This window comes from Etheostoma spectabile, chromosome 8 (assembly GCF_008692095.1).
Source record: "Etheostoma spectabile isolate EspeVRDwgs_2016 chromosome 8, UIUC_Espe_1.0, whole genome shotgun sequence".
In the NCBI taxonomy this organism is placed as follows: Eukaryota; Metazoa; Chordata; class Actinopteri; order Perciformes; family Percidae; genus Etheostoma; species Etheostoma spectabile.
The window spans coordinates 78,803-99,668 of NC_045740.1; the positions used below are offsets into that span (position 1 = coordinate 78,803).

General features: G+C 41.2%; 2 protein-coding genes across 2 annotated transcripts in view; both read right to left on the reverse strand.

Annotated features, from left to right (window-relative positions):
* LOC116694004 (androgen-dependent TFPI-regulating protein) overlaps nucleotides 1-1,660 on the reverse strand; it is a 2,914-nt gene extending 1,254 nt beyond the window's left edge. Inside the window, exons 1-5 of the mRNA XM_032523396.1 lie at nucleotides 1,322-1,660; nucleotides 1,066-1,191; nucleotides 873-974; nucleotides 646-761; nucleotides 37-188 (exon numbers count right to left, since the gene is read on the reverse strand). Of these exons, the coding sequence (XP_032379287.1) occupies nucleotides 37-188; nucleotides 646-761; nucleotides 873-974; nucleotides 1,066-1,191; nucleotides 1,322-1,474 (649 nt within the window). The 5' untranslated portion in view covers nucleotides 1,475-1,660. The remainder of the gene's footprint in view (nucleotides 1-36; nucleotides 189-645; nucleotides 762-872; nucleotides 975-1,065; nucleotides 1,192-1,321) is intronic.
* A 2,594-nt stretch (nucleotides 1,661-4,254) lies between these two features.
* fam83ha (family with sequence similarity 83 member Ha) lies at nucleotides 4,255-13,232 on the reverse strand. Its single transcript, XM_032522525.1, has 6 exons — nucleotides 12,878-13,232; nucleotides 11,307-11,758; nucleotides 11,022-11,186; nucleotides 9,371-9,495; nucleotides 5,126-9,197; nucleotides 4,255-5,024 (listed from the first exon to the last, which is right to left on the reverse strand). The coding sequence occupies exons 2-6, from the start codon at nucleotides 11,748-11,750 to the stop codon at nucleotides 5,013-5,015; spliced, it is 4,818 nt and encodes a 1,605-aa protein (XP_032378416.1). The 5' UTR covers nucleotides 11,751-11,758; nucleotides 12,878-13,232; the 3' UTR covers nucleotides 4,255-5,012.
* Between the last annotated feature and the right edge of the window lie 7,634 nt (nucleotides 13,233-20,866).

A 20,866-nucleotide genomic window follows, 5' to 3' on the forward strand; every position in this document is an offset into this window, starting at 1 on the left:
ATGTTTGTCTCCAGTGGTAATCTTAATGTATCTTACTCCAGACATGGCTGTTGAGCTTGTCTCCTATCACGAAGAGCAATGTCACCACCGACATGTTAAAAAAGAAGAAGCCTATCAGGCCAGCAGTGCTGAAGTGGCCAAGAAGGGGATACACCCAAATTCCAACTGACACGTACACCCATATAATCCTGCAAAACATGTTCAGAAAGAGAGAGAGAAACTGTATCTGTCACAACATCTTGTACTGTCACTGCACATAGGTTCCACCCATTGACACTGAGGACTGTGATTGCAAAAATTGTCAGGAAAACACTAAAAAGAATAAAGAATCTCATCCACAGCGTACAGTGGAACTAAGGTCTGTACCATAAGACACATGCCCATCTGTAGCTAGCATTAAGGAATGTGAGCCAACTATTTTAGGTTCAAAGGAAGCGTTTACCTCTTAAGCTGTGTGCATTGTGAAAGGACACACACTGCTGCACTAGACTAGTCTGGACTAGTTATGAAGAGAACATTTACAGTAGTAACTGCTATGCTTTTAGTCTCAGCAGGCTTTATGAAAGATTCGCTCAGCTTCAAATGCGTGTTATAAATCAAGAAGAATTTCATTGTTTTAAATACTTACACTTACGTTACACTTACCAAAATAGGTAAGACAAGCCCACACCTCCTAATGCTGCCAGTGCATGTTTAGTCTGTGGGTAGATGTGAGGCTGGACCAGCACTTCTCCCAGTAGAATAGGAAGGACAAACGTGTGCTGAGAAGACAGTGTAGGAATAACTCATTAAGAGTGATGGTTTATGGCAGGAGAATCAAGATCATTCAATTTTGACATACGGTAGTTAAAAAAAAAAGCAGATTTACAGACCATGGCATGGTTTATCCAGGGGGGGAAGAAGGTGTCAATAGTTGCTGGGTAGACTAATTCTCTGTCATAGGCAAAGAGGGTCCAGAAAAGTAGAACAACAAACTAAATGGAATGCATAGAACATGGAGTTAATGTGTAGCACCATTCTAGTTTATGATTCAAAAAGTAAGATTTTTAAACGTTTGTTTCTCACCATGCCCACGGGGAAGGCAAAGACAGAGAAGAGTAGGTCTTTACATCTGTTCAGAGCACTCTTGGACTTTTCCCCTGGTTGTAGATCATTCAGTGCCGCCAGTCCAAAGAAGGACATTTGTAATAACTGAAATATTACAAGCCACATTATCCATTATCCACATTTCCATTGTCCTTTTCTCAAATCTGCAATATATGTTATTGTACACCAGTGTATTACTGCAGTTATTACTAGACGATGTGGGTAATGTACCTACCAAATTCAAAAAAGTGAGGTACTTCCAAGGTCCTCCATAAACAAAGATTCCTGGTGGTAGCTTCTCTCCATTCTTAGCAGCGAGACTCTTCACAACGAAGGCATACCAGCTGAATGCTGCAACATGGTACCCTCTGCTCAGGGTTGAAGTCATTCTAATGGAAGCTTGCACTGATCCGGACAAACCACCAAAGTAATTAAAACACTGGCAAAAACTAGTTTTTAAAGTGTGAGTTTCTTCTTCAAGCTTGAGGTACTTCGGGCAGCGGGGGATCTTTAAAGATTAGTGTAATTCAGCACAAGCTTATCAAGATGTTTGCAAGCACCGGAGACAAGAGGCCCACTGTTTCTCATTCTATGTCCTAGTCATTCTTGCATAACCAGCGCCATGAGGCATGTGACCGGTTGACAGTTTCATTCACGGTGAGAGCTTTAACAGTTAGGTAGCTAGTTAAGTAAGTGAATCAGTTTCAAATGAAAAAAACACACTTGAACTGATCTTTACAGTATAGACTAGACCAGACACTGCCACTGCCACATTTTGCTCCTTATAATGTCAATTAGATAATAAAATGGAAATATTAAATCTGTTGTTTGACTGTTTGACTCACCGTTCTGGTGAACATTAGGCGTGTATAAACCTGAGGGTGGTGCTAGAGAAAGGTGGTTGGGGTGAGACACAGGCCTTTTGTAGGCTTGGCTATCACAGAGTAAAAGAAAGTCATGATTTGATGCCACCATGCCATGTTACATAAGATGTTATGATACACGTGATTCTCAATCAGCTGCCGAACATAAAGACATTTTCATTAATTCACATTGGACAACTGACTTCTAATCATGTCATAAATCAAAACACATTTCAAATGACATGTTCACGTCTTATTTCTGCAGATGTTTAAGACCCGATTACACATGAAATGGATGTTTCCAGGAAGTACTGTCTTTTGCAGAACATGAGTAATATATCTTTAGATATGGATAAAAAAAAGCAGGGGGACTAACTGCCACTTTGCATGAAAACTTTGCATTGAGAGCCATGATGTCTCTCTCTCATGGGTGGGCCAAATTCTCTGGGCGGGCGAAGCAGAGAAAGGGGGGGGGGACATTCCAGATCGGCCCAGCTGAGCTTTTTCTCAAAGGCTGAGCAGGAGACCCAGGGGTCGGTTTACACCTGTCACCATTTCTAGCCCCTGGGGGGCCATAGGCAGGCTGGGGGAACTCATAATAATGTTAAAAAACCTCACAAAGTGAAATGTTCATGCCACGGGACCTTTAACATATCACAGTAGGAAACGCACAGGTGTAAAAAATCAAATTAATGATGGTCTAATTCCATTTAGCTGCTTCAGTTTGAGGGTCCTTGTATTGTGCATGTTGGCTCACTGGCGTGGCTTACTGCAGAGGTGGCAAGTAACGAAGTACAAATACTTTGTTACCTTTCTTAAGTAGAAATTTGGGTATCTATACTTATTTGACAGCAAACTTTTTACTTCTACTCCTTACATTTTTACACAATTGTCTGTAGCTTTCTACTCCTTGCAATTAAAAATGTTGCCTTGTTACTCCTATTTCAGTTTGGCTTGTTTTTATTTAGGCTTGTCATTGATAAAAAAAACACAAACTAAAACCTTTCTCTAGATAAATTGCGTGACTGAATAGATTGAATTTGACTGTGGTTGGATGAGAAGGATAAACATATACCATTCCGACACCCTTTTAGTTTGTATGCCGTCCATCGCACCTGCACATGACACAGATCAGGTCACACTCCAACACAGTAAGAGCAGACGTGTGTGGCCTAGTCCGAAGATGTCCGTGGCCGAGACTTAAGAGAACTTGAAATGTGAAATGTCCCAACCAAGCACCAGCGAGGAGGTTGGTATCCAGGGAGACCAGCCAACCCTTCTCCATCCCTGGCCGGCCGTACCTAAAAGAATTTTTCAAAATGGTTGGATGCAAAAACAACTGCTTTCAAATACCCAAGTACTACTACTAGTAATTTTTTCCAAAACTCGTCTAATTTGAAAAAGCATATTGATTTTACTTTTTCACCTTACGTTACTTTTATACTTTAAATAGTTTTGAAACCAGTACTTTTACACTTTTACTTGAATAAAAAGCTTGAGTTGATGCTTCAACTTCTACAGAAGTCTTTTTGAACCCTAGGATCTATACTTCTACCTGAGTAATGAATGTGAATACTTCTGACACCTCTGGCTTACTGAGACACTTGAATAGAACAAAGCCAACATTAATGTTATTAGTTACAACTGTGCTAAGGCAAATTCCACATAAGTGTACTTATTGTGGCAATAAAACCTTTTCTTCTGTGAAGGGTCAAAACATCTGCTGTGAAAAACGTCTACACGATATATGTGGATGAGTACATTTTGCCTAATTTATTTAACTGAATCAGTTAGGCTTCTCTCAGTAACTTCCTTTCGTAATGTCAGCACACAGAAGCCGGAAAAAACAATTTTTTAGGACATTTTATTTACAAATTGTAAGTGTTGCTGAAGTCAGATTTCATTAAAAAGTGTTACTTACAGAGCACTGTTGTGTAACGTCTTTGTCGGAAATCCTTGTTTTGGTGTACAAGTATGGCAAGATTTCCTTTCCAAATACGCTTTTTCAGAGACAATTAAAGAGCTCGTTCCAGCAAAATTACAAAAAATAACCCCATATGAAGTCACTTACCTCTAGTGGAATCTAGTCATGCAAGTAACTTTAGCTTTACATGGCCAGAAATAACATTCAAACTCTTAAAAAGCTACGAATTTTTCCTAATATAAGTTTGTTTTACAAATCATCAAATTAAAATAATTTAAATAATTCAGGTAATTTGTGTGAACGGATACTCTAAGGCAACCAGGAAAATATGACTCCTACTAGATAATGTTCCATAGAAAAAATAATCAAAAAACAGAAGTGTACGGTGTGCATTGATTTACTAGATGATTCATTTTGCAGGTGTGTCATGTTTAGGATGCAATTCTGTTTCAATCTCAGGTTTTTTTCCCAACAAGTTTCCAATTCTTTGTTTGATTCAGATTACAAAGAATTAAACCTACAATTTATTTACACCAGAACAAAAACAGCTCAGCATGGATATGAATTTATATTATTCACTTGTTTCACAAACATGTATTTATCAACATCTTTGGTTAACGTGATTGTGAAATACTACAATATAAACTACAGCATATTACAGTTTTGCCAACTGGCTAATTTAAATTGTGTATTATACTTTTACGTCACATTTTGTCTTAAAACCAGCTAACATTAATATAATGGCTGTCAGTGTTGTACAAAAGGCAGGAACAGAGACAACCTGTTGCAAACATTGCACTTCACCCGTGCAGTCAGTAAAAATGTGTTTGATCACATACATCAAGTCTCAGCCCACGTTCCATAGGAGGAAACCCTTTGTTGGTCATGGCACATGTAATTGGGACATCAGGTCCGTATTTATTTGTATTACTGATAGTTCAGTGCCACGATACAGGTCCCCTATTCTCTGCATAATACGCCTCGTTTGCAGAGAACAAACAGAGAAATCCCATTTCTATTAAACGTCTTTGGTGAGAAAATGTCTTGGTCATCATTTCAGTTTTTAACTGACTTTTCTTCTTTCCATACACATTTAATGTGCTGCTTGTTGTATTCACTCAACTTTCTTCAGATCCCATTTAAGGTGCCATCTGCGAATGTAACGGAGACACAATATGATTTACAACCGGGGCCACACAACTTGCGTTTCAGTAGGTAATGGTTAAAAACAATGGTGTTGATGTATTCCTACCTCAAATCGGCTGTAAACTTTTCTCTCCTTTCTCATGCTCTGAATCCTCTCCAGCAGCTTCTCACGCTCCTGGCTTGTCTTAGGCTGACCTCTGCTGAGTAAACCGATCCCTCTTTCTTGCTCCCTTTTGGCATTTTTGTCAGCTTTGTCTTCTTTCTCGTCATCGGTGACGGGAGACTCTTTGACAACCTCGCTCCTGCTTTGGTTATTAGCCGAAATCTGCTCCAAAAGCAGCTTTGTGTCGTCTCTGAGGTTGCTGCTTGAGAGCACGTTGGCCGTGGATGATTGGTAGCGAGACTGACTTGATTTTGGCTGCTTGGACTGTGGTGACAGAGGAACGACTTCATCTGATGTGCTCTCTGGCGGTTCAGAGCAACTATTTTGCCTTACTTGGTCATTTGTTTTCTCATTGCAGACCGATTCCTGTGTAGTAGCTACTATATTTTCCTTATTGGTGGCCTTGGTATCATCAGTTTTTTTCTCAGCAGGGTCAGGTATTTTAACCTTTTTTCTTACTTCATTCTGAGTGTCCATATGACTTTTTTCAGCAGTTAGAGGTGACTCTAAAGAATGGGATTCAGAAGGCACAGATTCAGGTGTTTTGCATGGCAGATCAGGCCCCTTTGGATCTTTCGAGGTAGTCTCAGTTGGGCTAGACGTTTCTGTTGATGGGAGCTTTGGAGTTTCGGTTACGTCAGTTGCAATCTGTTTGGGAAGACTGTTAGTGTCTAAGGGGCTTTGCAATGCAGCCAATGTTTTTTCAGCCTCAGGGGACAAAACTGATCTAACTGACACTGCTAGAGGAGAAGAACGTAATACAGTTTCAGCAGGAGAGGTGGGGGGGGATCCTGTCAGGTTAAGTTCGGTGGGACGGGTCACTTGTCTTTCTGACTGGGAAGGGTCAGGAGTAAAGTCTGGGTGGACAGGATAGCTTGTTTCTGCTGGACACTGCTTGGGCGGAGTGTCTGCTGGGGAGGGGGTAGGAGTAATAGTCTCATTTTGAGCAGATGTGGATTTACTTTCTAGGTCAGATACATTAGGTGAACATGATTCAGGCAATGAAGGGCTAAGGGTTGGAGATGTGCTATCAGAGGTGACATCCTTTGCTGATTCAAGAACTGCAGATTCCTCTCCAACACCCTTCGGAACAGAGTTGTTTTCCGATTCAGGAACATCTTTTTCTGGAGGCGTAGGAGCACACGATTCTTTAGAGTCTGTCTTTGTACTGGACTGTAATGAGGATGTGTTAGGCTCTGAGTCAGCAGTACATGTGTCAGGAGAAATATCAGACTCCACATGTGCAGAGTCAGCTGCTGAAAGGGTCTCGGTTGACGTCAATTTGGAGGGTTCTGGCAGCGAGGGGCAGACAGATTCCTGTGCATTTGGGGACAATATGCTGGATGTCAGAGCTGAGCTTAAGTCTTCTGTGGTCCCAATAGAGGGGATGGTTTCTGCTGGAGTGGAAAGAAAAGCACAGCTAGAGGGAGAAGCAGTTGGGCTCATCTGTGTACCAGAATGTGGCAGAGTGTGATCAGAGGAAGATCTTTGGCCCGATGGGTTAGAAGAGCTGAGTTCTGTTTCAGGGTGTTGTTCTGGTGGTAGCACCGGAGGAGAGGAGAGGCTGGTTTCTAACTGAACCGATTCAGGATTTTCAGTGTTCGAATCCAATGCAGCAAATGCAGAAGATGGTGGTACCTCCACTGAACCAGAAGTGAGTGAACTAGGCTCTTTTGAGGTAGAATCAAGGCTTTCACTTTCATCAGTGCCTTGTGCAAGAGGAGGAACACTAGGAGTAGCATCTGTTGGTGTAGGTGGATGACTGGGGCTACTCGTTTTTACAGCAGGATTTGACAGCTTTGGCTCTACTGATGGTTCGCTCCAAAGTGCTCCTGTTTCTACAGAAGCAGGCAGAGTTGCTGCTGATTGGCTGCGCTTCAGCTCCATCTTCTCTGAATTAGGTGAAATAATAGTTTGTTCTTGTTTCCAGCTTTTGGAGGCATTGGGATCTGTGTTGACCTGACTGTGCTGCTTGTTTGTCTTATCGCTGGCTTCTAAAGACAGACTGCCTGACTCGCATGCTTCTGTGGATACTGTTTTCCCTGCATCCTCTGCATTAACATTTTCTGCTAATAAACCCTCGGATGTTGAAACATCAGGCCTCTTTTCCGAGGTTTCTTTTGGTACAGGTTCCTCCTTTTTAACAGTTGCATTGTTTTTCAGTTCACTTGGTGGTTTTATCTGAGCCTTCACTTTGATGTTTTCAGCTTTAGCGGCCTGAGCAGCTTTGCGTTTTGCTGCCAACTCTTTGAAAAACATGAGCCTCTTATCAGGATCATTCATATCGACATACACTGGAGTGGTGAGCAAAGATTTGTGGGGTTGTACTGGTAGCTCAGCTTCAGAAGCCTTGGATTGGGGCAATGACGGTGAAGAATTTGCTTGCTCTTCATCTGGTGGTTTTAATGATTCTTGTACCCCTGAAAGATCCGTAGAATTGTTGTCTTTTGGCGATTCTTTATCATCTGGTTTACTGTTTCCATCATCTGGTTGAGATGGGTCTGTGGCAGAGTTATCAGTGCTGGCTGACTTCATGAAGCGGCTCCATTCAAAAGGTTCTCTTGCAGACCTCCTTTGTCCCAAAACAAAAGGTAGTTTTGTCTGTTCTGCCTCATTTTTATCACTTTCCTCATCCTGTTGGCCTGAAGCAGTTTTGGTATCTGGAGGAGCATGCTGCTGCTCCAGAGAGCTGAATATCAGAGAGGTTCTTAACCTCGAGCTCCTCGGTAAAGCTGCGTTGTATTTCCTACGGAACGACTCCTCCCTTTGTAGAAAAGCAGTTTTTGGTTCCTTTTGCTCGGTCTCCTCTATCTTTTCCACTTCAGTTGTGGATGATGACTCTGAAGGTGTTGGTGTTATTTTGGGTTCTGTTTCTACTGCACTAGGTTCATCAGGCAATTTCTTTGGCAGTTCTCGTGCAGTAGTTTTAGCATAACTCGGCATCTGACTTGCCCTTGGTATTGCAGCAACCTTGAACTCTCTGACATTTGGGATTTTATGGACTGACAAATCTATGCCTGGTGTTTGCTGTATGGGGTAAGGAGGCTCCTCAAAAGTATCCGGGGCATTAGGTAGTGCCAATGGCAGGCCTTCATCTCCTGGAGTATCACATGCACTGAGGTATGAGCTAATCCTCCAGTTTCTTAGCCCCCTTTTCACCATAGGATCTTTGCGATCAGCGTTAGCCGCCTGGAAAAACTTCTTCTGATCAGTTGGATTAGAGGGAGGGGGAGATGTTTGATAGGCATGTGGCTGGCCTAAAGTCAATCTCATAGGGTGGGATGAGCCAAACGGTACATCTGCTTCAGGTAGCAATTTCTCTGAGCCCTGGTCAAAGTCTGCATTTCTGGTAGATGCTAAATACCTAAGCACTGGGTCAAAATTATCAGCTGGTTCTATCTCTTGTTGTAAACCAGGTTGAATAAAATGGGGATCTGCTGAATGAAAGTCTTGGTTCCAGAACTTGTCATAGCCACTGTAATCTGCTTCTTTTTCTGGTCCTGGTCCCGGCTGCTGCACCCTGTAGTGCGGCCGTCCCTGGTTCTCAGGCTCTGGCATTGCCTGGGGCTGCAGGAATGGGTAAGAGTATCTACCGTGAGTGCCTTCAGCATAACTGTGACGATTGAAGGCACGATTTTCCATCATGGGCATTCTGATGGGTCCCTGATTAAAAGACGGGTCCATGCGAGATTGCTGGGGTGTAAATCTACCGTACACATCTGCAGGGCCGTGCATGGATTCCTGCTTTTTAAGGGGCATCATTCTCCAATCCACATCCACGCGTTCATCATAGGAGTGTCTTGGCCATTCCTCTGGATGAGCCGTGTCCAGTGACTGAAATTGCTTTGGCTCTCTATACTGTGTTCTTTTCACTTCCATTGGAATGACATTTTCAAGAACCAGCGGTTCAGACTGAGCGAACAGAATCCGGAACTCTTCATCAAATGTTGATACAAGCTGTCCAAGGAAAAGGTGTGCCATACAGCGGTGGAGCTTCTCAAAAGACCACATGAAGCTGGACAAAGACATGATAAGTAAGAATTAATAGAAGCACGCCAATTCATGGCATACACACGTCTGTTTTTTAATGCAAACATTGAATATATTCATGAAAACAAAAATGAATCATTCAAATCCTTTTGTGGTTTGAAGTGTAGAGGTATGACTTTCTGTTTCAAATGTGTTCACCTGTAGTTTCCACTCAGCACTGCCCTGCAGTCCGTCAACAAGAACCGATCCATCATCTGACCTTTGAAGGATTTCCCTGACCGGCAGTGATACGTGATGCCCGACACTGTTCTCACACGTAAAAACTGCAAGACACACATCAAATCAGCCAAACATGAATATATTAAGTAGGGGTAGTACATTCATTAATGTTTTACTTGCAATCCAAGCTAGGTGGCAGCATTGCTTTGGCACAAAACTACCAACACTACCAAATCAGAGATAGAGAATAGCTGCATTTCAAGTTCCTTTTTATGTTAGTATCCAGTTAAAGCCATTTCTATCAATGGGAAAGCTGTCTATATTTACTGCATACACCAATGACAATACATATTATATTAACTAACAACAATATGATATAAATCTGCCCTGATTTGTTCAATGGGTTCATTTGAGAACAAAATGGCTTAGTGTTATAGTATAAGTGAACATGTAACACATAGCATATGAAGTAAATGACAAACAAGGTAAAGCAACACACAAGAACAAACGATCATAGGCAGCCTTGATATAGGTTTGATAGATAGCATGCAAGATTCACATAGCTGGACAAAGCAAGATGAAGGTGTCATTAAATATCTCAATAACTTTGTAATAATAGTATAATACATTTCCAATATTAGTTCTCTCAAGTCAGTTAGAAGAGCAATCCAGCCGCGTGATGTTCGGAAAGAAAAGACTGATATGTTTTATTTGTTTGTATGATGAGGTCACCTCTAGCAACAGCTGTTGAGTGTACTTCCACTTTTCTGTTGATATTTACGGAGCAACCGTCAATAGATTTAGATTTTTGCCAACTAATCTCATGACTCTATCCTTTGTGTTTTCCCTACTCTGTCTGTGGTTCTCAGCCCCAAGCCCATTTGATCCTACTGATCGTTACACATGGGTCACACAAACATAAGCACAGATATAGCTGAGCACTGTAGTTTTTAGCAAATGTTACTCAATCAGGAGGAAATGGTGCATTTGTTGGGGACATTTGTTAGCCACGGACTAATACACATTTCATGCTCTAGAGTATTTCCAGCAACAGTGGAAAAATACAAAGTAAAAGACAACGTTCTTTGGTAATAGGAGAACATGACACCCATTGCAACATTGTGGCTCACTAATCTGTTCTGAGCTCCAGGGCCAACATGCATAACACTGTAGATACACAGACTTGTTTGTAGGATCAATTTATGGTTGATTTAGATTTTTGTCACTGGGTTTGACAATAAGAAATATACAGACTATAACCAGACTAAACCTTTAAGTATTTAAAAAACTTAGAACACTGGCATCAGCATGTTTTTATGTTTCTCAGCTTCTGTAGTCCAAGTAAGATTAGTGGTTAGCTAATGTTAATGCATTCATAACTTTCTTTACTTGTTTTTTAAAAGACAGAGATCACTAAAAAATACTATTATTATTATTAGAATAATTATTATTATTCATTACTAAGTAACTTACTGCTAGTTTTAGGTTATGACCTTTTGTAAACATTTCCTGTGTGCGGTGCTGATTTGGAGTATTTGAAGGAAAGGAAAAGACTAATGGAATTTAAATGTGTAAGCAGCCTTTTCGGTTTTGTTATTTCAATTGATTTTTTCAAGGAATATGCACTCACGTGAATGTTCTTTAGATTGACTCTGCAGTTGGACACCATGCTGAAGAAGTGATGCGCATTCTGCTTGTCTAGAAGAACGTAGACGGCAACATTCCTCATGGCAGCATCGAGGATGTCCGCAAACATGTCAACATCAGTGAACATGTCCATCACTATAGCAATCACCTGAGGAGATAAATGCCACAAACCAGAACAAATTAAAAAAACGACACTGTCAGAAAGCAGGACACTCTAAAGACAAGTTTAGCATGACGTCTCCCTCCCTCAAGAAAGTGAGAGATCTACCTGCTGAGCATTCTTGATAAGTCGTCGGGCCTGTTCCTTGATACTCGGCATGTTTGGCTCTGGGGGGTTGACCAGAGTGGTGACTTCTGTGGGCCCAATGAAGTGGTGCAGCTGAGGCCAGCCAAGGTCCAGGCCTGGGGCCTCCGTGTCAGAGTGAATGGGCCAGTAAGTGTCTGAGGAGCCATCTCCTCCAGTGTCCACAAAATGTTGTTCAGGGTAGTTGCTCGGCTGAGGGAGCTGAACAGAGCTGTGAATATATTGAATTTCAGTTGACGACAGGAAGTCCACCACATCTGCTTTCTGGAGGAATTGATAGTATCCTTCCAAGTCCTCCTCAATCAGTGAGTCAATAGCCAAGCGGTACTCTTCCCGGTAGTGAGGCGGGAGGTAGTTGGGGTCCAGGGGGTTATCCCCAGCAGAGGAACACTGAGAGCGATGTGCCATACTGTAATCTAAAAACAGGGTGAGGGCAAAATTAATTTACTGTGTGAATCACTTTCACAATACATCTATTAAAATAACCCCACATCATCATATACCCTTCACCATACATAGAGATAGGCATGGGGAACTCTTCATGAGATCATCTCTCAATGCAAATCAAACCAGCTATTAAGCTAACTGAAATAACACCATGCCAGTCTCTATGCATGGTGAAGGTTATGTGATGATATGTGGGGGTTATTTTAATTACAAAGGCCAAGGGAACTTTCTCAGGATGCATAGTATCCTGGATCCATGAAATAACTGGCATTTAATAATAAAAATCTGCCTGCTTCTATGGGAATTTAACATAGGCGTGAGTATACATATGCCCCCTGTATTTTAAGGAAGAACGTTTATTATTACAATATTAACTTACAAAGAAAATTGGTGTCCTTAAAAAGGTTGGATTTTCCTAATACTTTTAAATTAAAGCATTAAGATCAATTTCCAAAATATGTTTTATATTAGGCTACTCTTTTTAATCAACTTTAGCAAGCCACTGTATATCATATAGAAATTACATTAATATATGTATTCCAACATTCCACCTTTAGCTAATTTGACTTTAGTCACTTTAAATTAAAGGGTTTAACTAATTCTGTTCAGATCTGTAGATTCAATAGAAGAGATGTAGCCTTTTCCACAGGGATCCTCTAAGTTAGCGACTGCACAATGAATGAGGGAAGAAGGAATGTAACCACAGGATAGATAGATGGGTTATATGGGTGTGGCTCCTCCCTCCGGCCAAAGTCCCAGTCTCCATTTGCAAGTTCATGTAAATTCACATATATGAGAGGTACCGAGAGGAACCGTCACAGTCCAAAAAAAACACGACTGACAGGACGAAGTTAAGACAACAAATGACCTTAGGCTACATGAAACAGCTGTTGGACACTTTAAGTGTTGAAAGTCCAATTTAGAAGGTTTCTACATACTTCCCCCCTCCTGAGACCGAGATAACAGAACACTTTAAAGCCGGGTAACACTGTAGCACAATATGCGCTAGCCACATGATAGCCTTCAACTATCCGAAACTACGTATCTATAAAAAACCTTTCAGGCCCGCCGTTTTTCGGTGAACATACCTTACTGTTATTTTATCGTCAAGCTTCTCCTCGGTTCAACGTTAAACCCGTCATTTTGCCTTCTTCACCATGTTTTCCTTCACAACCGCGCCGTGCTTCTGGTCCAGGTGGGACTCGTCGAAAGTTTTCTGTAACATTGCTTTTCCCCCGCGACCCAGATAAACCAGTTTATTGTCATGCTTGAGGCATGTTGGCGAGAATGTTTTACACAGCGCACAGAGAGAGAACTGACTAGCTGTCGACCGATATCGCCCCGCCTTGACTTCACCTCCGAAGTTTGTTCAGTTGTGCTCTTCACAGCTCTGTGTCCACGCTTGTCCTCTCGAGGCAGCTGCTGAAGTCTGCACATCTGTTATCTGTCTCCTTATGGCGTCACCGCTAATTACTTTACATCAGGCTATGGCTGCTCCATTAACCCGCTACTCATATTCATTCATGTTTGAAGCGTTTGTCATAACTCACTTTGATTTTATTCCTCAATACATGAAGACATCACTTGCCTCCCTCCTTTAAATGTAGGCTATAACCCAACTTTATTGTGTGATATAAGCAAAAACAATATTGTTTCGTTCTTCTAAATGAAGTGAAAGGAGGCTGATATAAGTGGAGCTACTGTCATAAGAAGTAACCAAAAGGATACCACTTTGTGATGAGGCACCCTGTAAAAGGTTTATAAGCTGTTACTAAAAGCTTTATTTATGGTTAATACATTCTTTAATGAGGCTTTTAAGATCAACCATCTATTAATAAGGAAAACTTGGGTTGCCAGGTTGTGGAAAAATAAATAAAGCCTCTACTGCGATTACCAACAGGTCAAAGCGGGCTAGCCCCCCAGAACCAGAAGGGGGCCCAAAGGCTAAAAGTTAACTATGTGGCAATAACTTAGTGGTTGATTGACTTATTGCACACTTGTGTGCATCATATGTACTACTAAAGCCCAACAACAAGTCAAATAAGGAAACTAATCTTGAGGTCCCTTCTTGTAGAGAGTTTTAGGGTCTTTTTGAGTTCATATTTTGCTGATGGTGCATATTCCTAAATACATGTTTGCTTAGTCAAATTACCACAAGCTAATTACTAACCTCTGCAAATATAAAGAATCTGGGTAGTCAGAAGGGGCCGACGGCTGATTTTTGCCCAGGGGCCCCACAGCAAACAAATCCCGTTCTGCTTAAATGTTGACTTATTGGATTGTATTTTGATAAAAGGGTGGCACCAAATTATGGATATTAAGACCTAATATTTATTTAAAATAATGAAATTGGGTGGAGTTTCGCATCCATAAGTAGGCTTCCTCTGTGTGATGATCAGTAGAAAGAAAAGAGATCCTACATGAAACTGTGGATTATCCTGAGTTGCCAGGTCATGATTTCTGGAAAGACACATTAAGTTTTTCACAAGTATTTTTTTTTTTTTTGATGCTTTGAGCACCACAAGCCAAGTGCCATGTAGTTGCATTACAGTAAAGAGAAGGCCGACATTTCTACGACTAGATTGAAAGAATGACACTACAGGTAAGAGGAATAATGTGTTTTTTGTCAATATTGGTTTGAACTGTCCCTTTAATGCTTAAATGCCCGGATGGTAATAAAGAAAACTAAATGGGTTAACCTCAATCCTATTAATGTCATGAAGATGTCAACAAACAATGGTGTTACAGGGTGAGGAGGATTATTATAAAGACTACCTTGCCATCTTTGATAAAGGCGCAGTTTACCAACACAAAGAAAAAGAGTGGAGCAGCACAAGGCCGGGACCAAGCCTACGGGAAGGTTTTTCCTGCCAGCGTGCTGCCAACATACATTCTTTTGTTTCTTTTTGTGGTTCTTCAACAATCACTCATGCACTATTTACATTAGAGTAATGCCCCCCTACTGAAATGATACTTTACCAGGCTGTGATGTTTCTTGTATCTTGTGATGTATGGTTTATTGAGAGTGCTTATGTGGAAACCTAGCTCTGAAGTTGGAGGACGGCCATCAGTATTACCAAGATAGGACCCTGTTGCACATATTTTGTTAAACCCTGAAAGGAGAAAGAGAGAAAGACAAACCAAACACAGAGATTTTCCTTTAGCAGTTGCTCCACATTAAGACCTTCACCAGCCTTGGCAGGATAAAATCTGATGACTAGAGAAAAGGAAATGATGCAACGTAGCCGCTCAAGTAAAGACAGACTTGAAGACAATCCCTCATTGTTTCCCTTAGGCAACACCCAAGGCACACAGAGGAGCCGCTGGAAGAGAAATATGAAAATGAATGTTCACTGAGTTCATAGCTACAGTAGTTGCTACACTACATACCACAGGGCAGCATTCCCTGCGGCACTCTTTTAACCCCTAAAAAAAAACAAAAAAAACCCACTGGTGTCCTGCCTTTCGGTTCTGTGACTGACAGCTGTGGTTATGAAAAAAAAACTTGGCCAGCCACTGAATCATAGCTGGATACCTCCCCCTTCATAACACATTGACAGGAATGTATGAATCAAACAAACACTGATATGATTTTTGGGATAACACATTCCCCATCAAAATGAACCATTATTGTAGACGTGTGAAGAAAGACGCAGTGTCCCTTGTTGTAGAGTGGCAGAGGAGCTTAGATTACACTGATAACTGGGTTATAAACTCTGGTTTGCACAAGGCATGCCTGGTGGACAGAGTCGTGTACACATGGGGTCAGATGTAGGACATTTATCTGTAGCCAGTACATTTTATCAAACTGTGGGCTGTGCTTGCATTATGCCGTGTGCACTTTAACCCTCCTGTTGTCCTCAGGTGAAATTTGACCCGTTTTCAAAAAGGTTTCTATATTATAAATTTGGGTTTCTTTCAACCAAATTGTCAAAAGAAATAATCAATCAATCAACCAAACTTTATTTCTAGAGCACATTTAAAAACAACCAGGTTGACCAAAGTGCTGTACATAGACATGTAACAATACATAGACAGAATACAACACCAGACAAATACAACATACAGTTCTCATGCTGTATTAAGAGCCAGGGAATCAAAATGTGTTTTAAGTTAAAAAAAATAACGTGAAGGTTCCCTGCAACGCTCTCTACAAATAAAACAAATGATCAGTTCACTACTTTAAATGACTTTGGGTGTTTTTTTCAACAGCATAGCATTTGATTTGATTTGACTGTTGAAAAAAGCTTGAAAAAATGTTGGAAAAACACAGAGTGACATATATTACGTGGGAAAAAGTGACAAAAACATCAAAAAGCGTTGATGAAAAAAATGAACAATTTTTTTATTTTGACCCAGAAAAACTAAAAGTTGCAGTGGTCGATGGGAAAACAACACAAGGGTTAATAAAGAGCATTATCCTGCTGAGTAAGTGTCATCATGTCTCACACCGGTGCAGCTGAAACAGACGCCAACCTGAGAGGCTTCAAACAAACTGAAAGCAAATCCGAACTAGGAAGCACCCCTGTGTCTGCTGGAAAGAAGTCAGTAGAGAACCCACTGTTTGGGTCCATGAACGCTAACACAATGGAATGTTTACTTCAAAGCAGGAGAGGACACACAAGGATAACTATTTGATATCAAAGCAATGGGTGACCTCATAATGTTTTAATGATGAACTCTAGGGCCTGACTTCAATTGGAGGGTGGAGTTGGACAGGTATCAGCAAGACTTTTTTAACGTGGCTCTGGCATGCCTAAACAGGTGGAAAAAAGAATGTTTTTTAGCCACGCTACAGCTTCATGGCTCCAGAGGTAAAAATGTCAGTCAGTCTTTGATTCAGACTACACTATCTCTACGATTATTGGATAGATTGGCATGAAGATTTGGACAGACACTCACTGTCCTCAGAGGATGATTCTTCCTAAATTCAGTGTTCCCATTACCTATCCTCTGGTCCGCCACAAAGTTTACATTGTGGTTTTGAAAGGAAATGTCTCAATAACAATTAAATTTGGCACCCGCATTCATGTCGCCCTCAGGATGAATTATAACTCTGACTTTTTATCCAATGCCATTATTAGGTTGAAGTTTAATTTCTCCAAAACTTTGGTTTATGATTAAATACCTGCCAAACTGGTGACCCATTAGCCTTACTGTACTTTGGGTTTTGCACTAATTAACAAGTGATGGCATGCTAACAAGCTAAACCAAGATGAAGAACATGTAATACCTGGTAAACACCCACATGTTAGCATTGTCTGTGTGATATTAGCCTGCTGATGTTAGCATGTAGTGCAGCCTCCACCGTGGACTCTATCTACAGATTATCAATGCAAGTTTTAAATATGTGATCATTTGAATATTTGGTTACAATTACAATAATTTGGTTATATTTGGTCGCCTTTTTGTTTACCTAGTATGTGTTCATCTTTTGTTAGGACGTGACTCAAAGCTTCTGTCGTGCTGTTAAGTAGATCGCAGGAGGGAGGATGTCCCAGGAGAAGGATGAGGATGAGATAACAAAAGGAAAGAGGAAGAGCGACAACTGCAGAATCCATTTCTAGATGCTTCATTCGATGGAGCGAACAGGAAGTCTTGGCAGTTCACAAAGAGGTGAGATAATGTTCCCCTACAGAGACGATGAAGACACACTTACTGGCACAGTTACAAATGAGCACAAGTCCCTTTAGACACAAAGACATAATCTACCAGTGATTCAGTTGAGATTAAATAATTCTTGGACATGATTTAAAAAGTAGAGCGGACTTGTCTAATTAGATTTGTAGTCAATGTGTGAGGGACCACCCTGATCGTAAGAGGGAAGACTCCTCTATATATGTCACTTGGAGAGGCCATGTTAAATTCCACAGACGATTGTATTCCCTCATTTTGTGTTGTTAAGAGATACTGTACACACCTTTCAGCCCCTGTGTCATTGGAACAAATGGCAGTGATCACTCCACAGCTTTGTCAGAGGAAGGTGGGGGTGTCGAGCCAGCTGACATACACACACACACAGGTGAGACAAAATCCACAACAGTGGAAAGAATTGGCTCTTGTCAGTGTGGAATGGACAGACACACGGCACCGCGGACGTATGGATAGGTGCTTTTGGGTGGCTAAGCTGTAGGCTGTTTTGGAGGCTGTGTTGGGGGGGGGGACTACAACTGGGTGTTGACCTCGTTCCACACAACGTGCATACCGCTGAGCAGCAGGAGTGCTGTATCTAATTTGACTGTCGTTTTGCCTGTGTTTGTGCATTGGTGTGTTCTTACAAGAATAGTGTACTAAAACATGTGTAATCTCGTTTTTAAGAATCCTCTTCAGCCACATTTAGCCTAGTTGCTTAATTTCTGCTTAGTGTGCGTGCATATAATTGTGTGCATCTGCAAGTTTGTGTACAATCAACGTTATCTTGCGTGCTTGTGTGTGCCCGTCATAGCGTGTGGCAGGTCGCTACAGGAGTGGCTGCTCTTGTTAACAGATGTAATTTGAAACTCTGCGAGGAGAGTAGGAGCAAAAGAAGAATGAGGCCTTGGCTGACCTTTGAGATACACTACCAGTTGTGACCCCACCCAGGCGTTGTTTACAGTTTCATCCTTTCAAAGAGTATATTTACACAGACTAGACAAAGAATAGCTTCCGGCACTGGCATCATAATTGCTGCCTGACAATAGAAAAGATGAAGAACAGGGAACAGCATCCATGCTTTACATTTTGCAGTGGTGTCTCCTTTCCCTCGCTTTTGTTTTTAACAAGCCTTATTCATTTTCCAGTTCTATTGTATTGCATCCTGTGGCACATCCTGCAGCCACAGCACATACTGGAATGTCCTGCATTGGGTCAGAGACATACGTCTCAGGATAGACATCATATCCCCCCACCATACATCTCGGATGCAAAGATAACACAATGGTTGTCGGTTTCCCTCGGCCTAAAGGGAGGGCGGGAGCAACTTCAACGAGAACATATCTGGATTTAATGATCGCATGGCTTGACATCATATGATGTCACTACGGTCTTTGTGGGGTAACCCTGTGGAAGAGGCTAGACAGAGCAGAATGAGCATATCACTGATGCAACAAATGTAAGAAGTGGGACATGGATTTATCAGAGGCCTCTCTCTCCGCCACTTATTTGATCAGTTACAAAACTGATTTCCTTTCACTCACATCCAGGGACCTTTCAGGTTGTGTTTTTTTGGCCTGTGTTTGCGTCTACCTGTGGTTAGCTGGTTGGTTCGTGGGACTGAAGTCATGTTGGCAAAGGCTCCAAGAGCAGCACAACAAGCTGCTGAACTACTAAACCAGGCCAGGTTAGCTGCCAGGGCGGTCTGGTTTAGGCTTTCACTTTTGTATGAAATGCGGTAAAGGTTACACAGAAACACCCAGTTTTATAGCTGAGATTTTGTTATTCTGGCTTTGCCAGATCCAAAAGGATAACAGCTATCCCGCTTGAGTTTCAAACATCAAAATACACTTTCTAAAGTTGAAATGAAATTCTATTTTGTTTCACTGCTGCATTAAATCCATATTTGTCTATAAATACTTGGCTCCGACATCTCTCTGAGACCATATCTACAGACATGAAGCCTGAAAAACTATGTATTATGACGGCAACTTGACTTTTTACTCTTACAATCTCCATCCCTACAAATCTAACATTTTTTCTATGTGTAAAAAAACTCACAAATCAAATCAAATTTAATTTAATTTTTTTCTCAAATACTCATAAACAATGTCTATATTCTTTTCTGTTCTATTCTTAAAACCAACACAAACTGAGTTTAAAATGTGGACTCAGAAACCACCTGTCCTCTTGTAATTTGCTTTCATTTGAGGAAAGGGTGTTGATTGGACTGCCTAGAGAAGCTCTCCCCAGTCATGTCATCTGAACAGCGCCACTCCTCACACAACCTTTAGCAAAACATTATTCTGTTAAGTCATCCTGCCTGAGTCTAGCAGCTAAGCAACATAAGTTTGGCCCCTAACAACATAGGCTAAGAAGAGCATTAGATTTTGTTTAAAAAAAAAAAAAAAATCCTCATAAAATATCCGAACATTTGTATTTTTGCAGAGTTTGGACCACCACAGTTCTGCTGATCCTCTGGAAGACGTGGCTCAGGGAGGAATGCAGACACAGACGTGGTCAGGCCAACTATGTGCACTGTTGAAGGGAATCCCTTATGAGTCAATGTGTTCACAAGGGCAATGGAGAAAAATGTAGCTGTTTAACTATTAATATCTAGAGTTTTCATGTTTTCCCCACATTTTATAATAGGTTTTCATGTTTACAGAATTCATTTTGTAGTCATTTTTCTCTCTCCATGTGTACGATAATAAACAATGGATATCTGCTACAGTGGTTGGAATGTTGTATATAGAGATTTATGGACTTGGACTTTGGACTATTCATTGTGTTAATGTTATACACTAAATTATTCAGTAGTTTACAATTGAAAGAGACAGTAAAACAAGTGTTACTATACGTGCTGCTGTTGTCGTCGTCTGATGTTTACAGTGCTGTGGAAAGGAATTTCCCCGTGGGGACAACAAGGTACTAATCGGTAATTGAGCCTGACCTTTGACCTTTTTGCACACCAAGCTTAATAGATTCCCCAGGGCCAGGGGGAGCATTGACTACAGTATGTCTTACCACTTTACATTGAGGCCTACAGTGGTGTGAAAAAGTGTTTGCCCCCCTTCCTCTTTCCTGTTCCTTTGCATGTTTGTCACACTTAAGTGTTTCGGAACTCAAACCTAACAACTAGTCAAGGACAACACAAGTAAACACAAAATGCAATTTGTAAATGAAGGTGTTTATTATTAAAGGTGAAAAAAATCCAACCCCTGCCCTGTGTGAAAAGTGATTGCCCCCCTTGTTAAACATACTATAACTTGGTTGTCCACACCTGAGTTCAATTTCTCTAGCCACACCCAGGCCTGATTATTGCCACACCTGTTCACAATCAGGCATCACTTAAATAGAGCTGCTTGACACAGTAAGTTCCACCAGAAGATCCTTAAAAGCTACCCATCATGCCGAGACCCCAAGAAATTCAGGAACAATTGAGA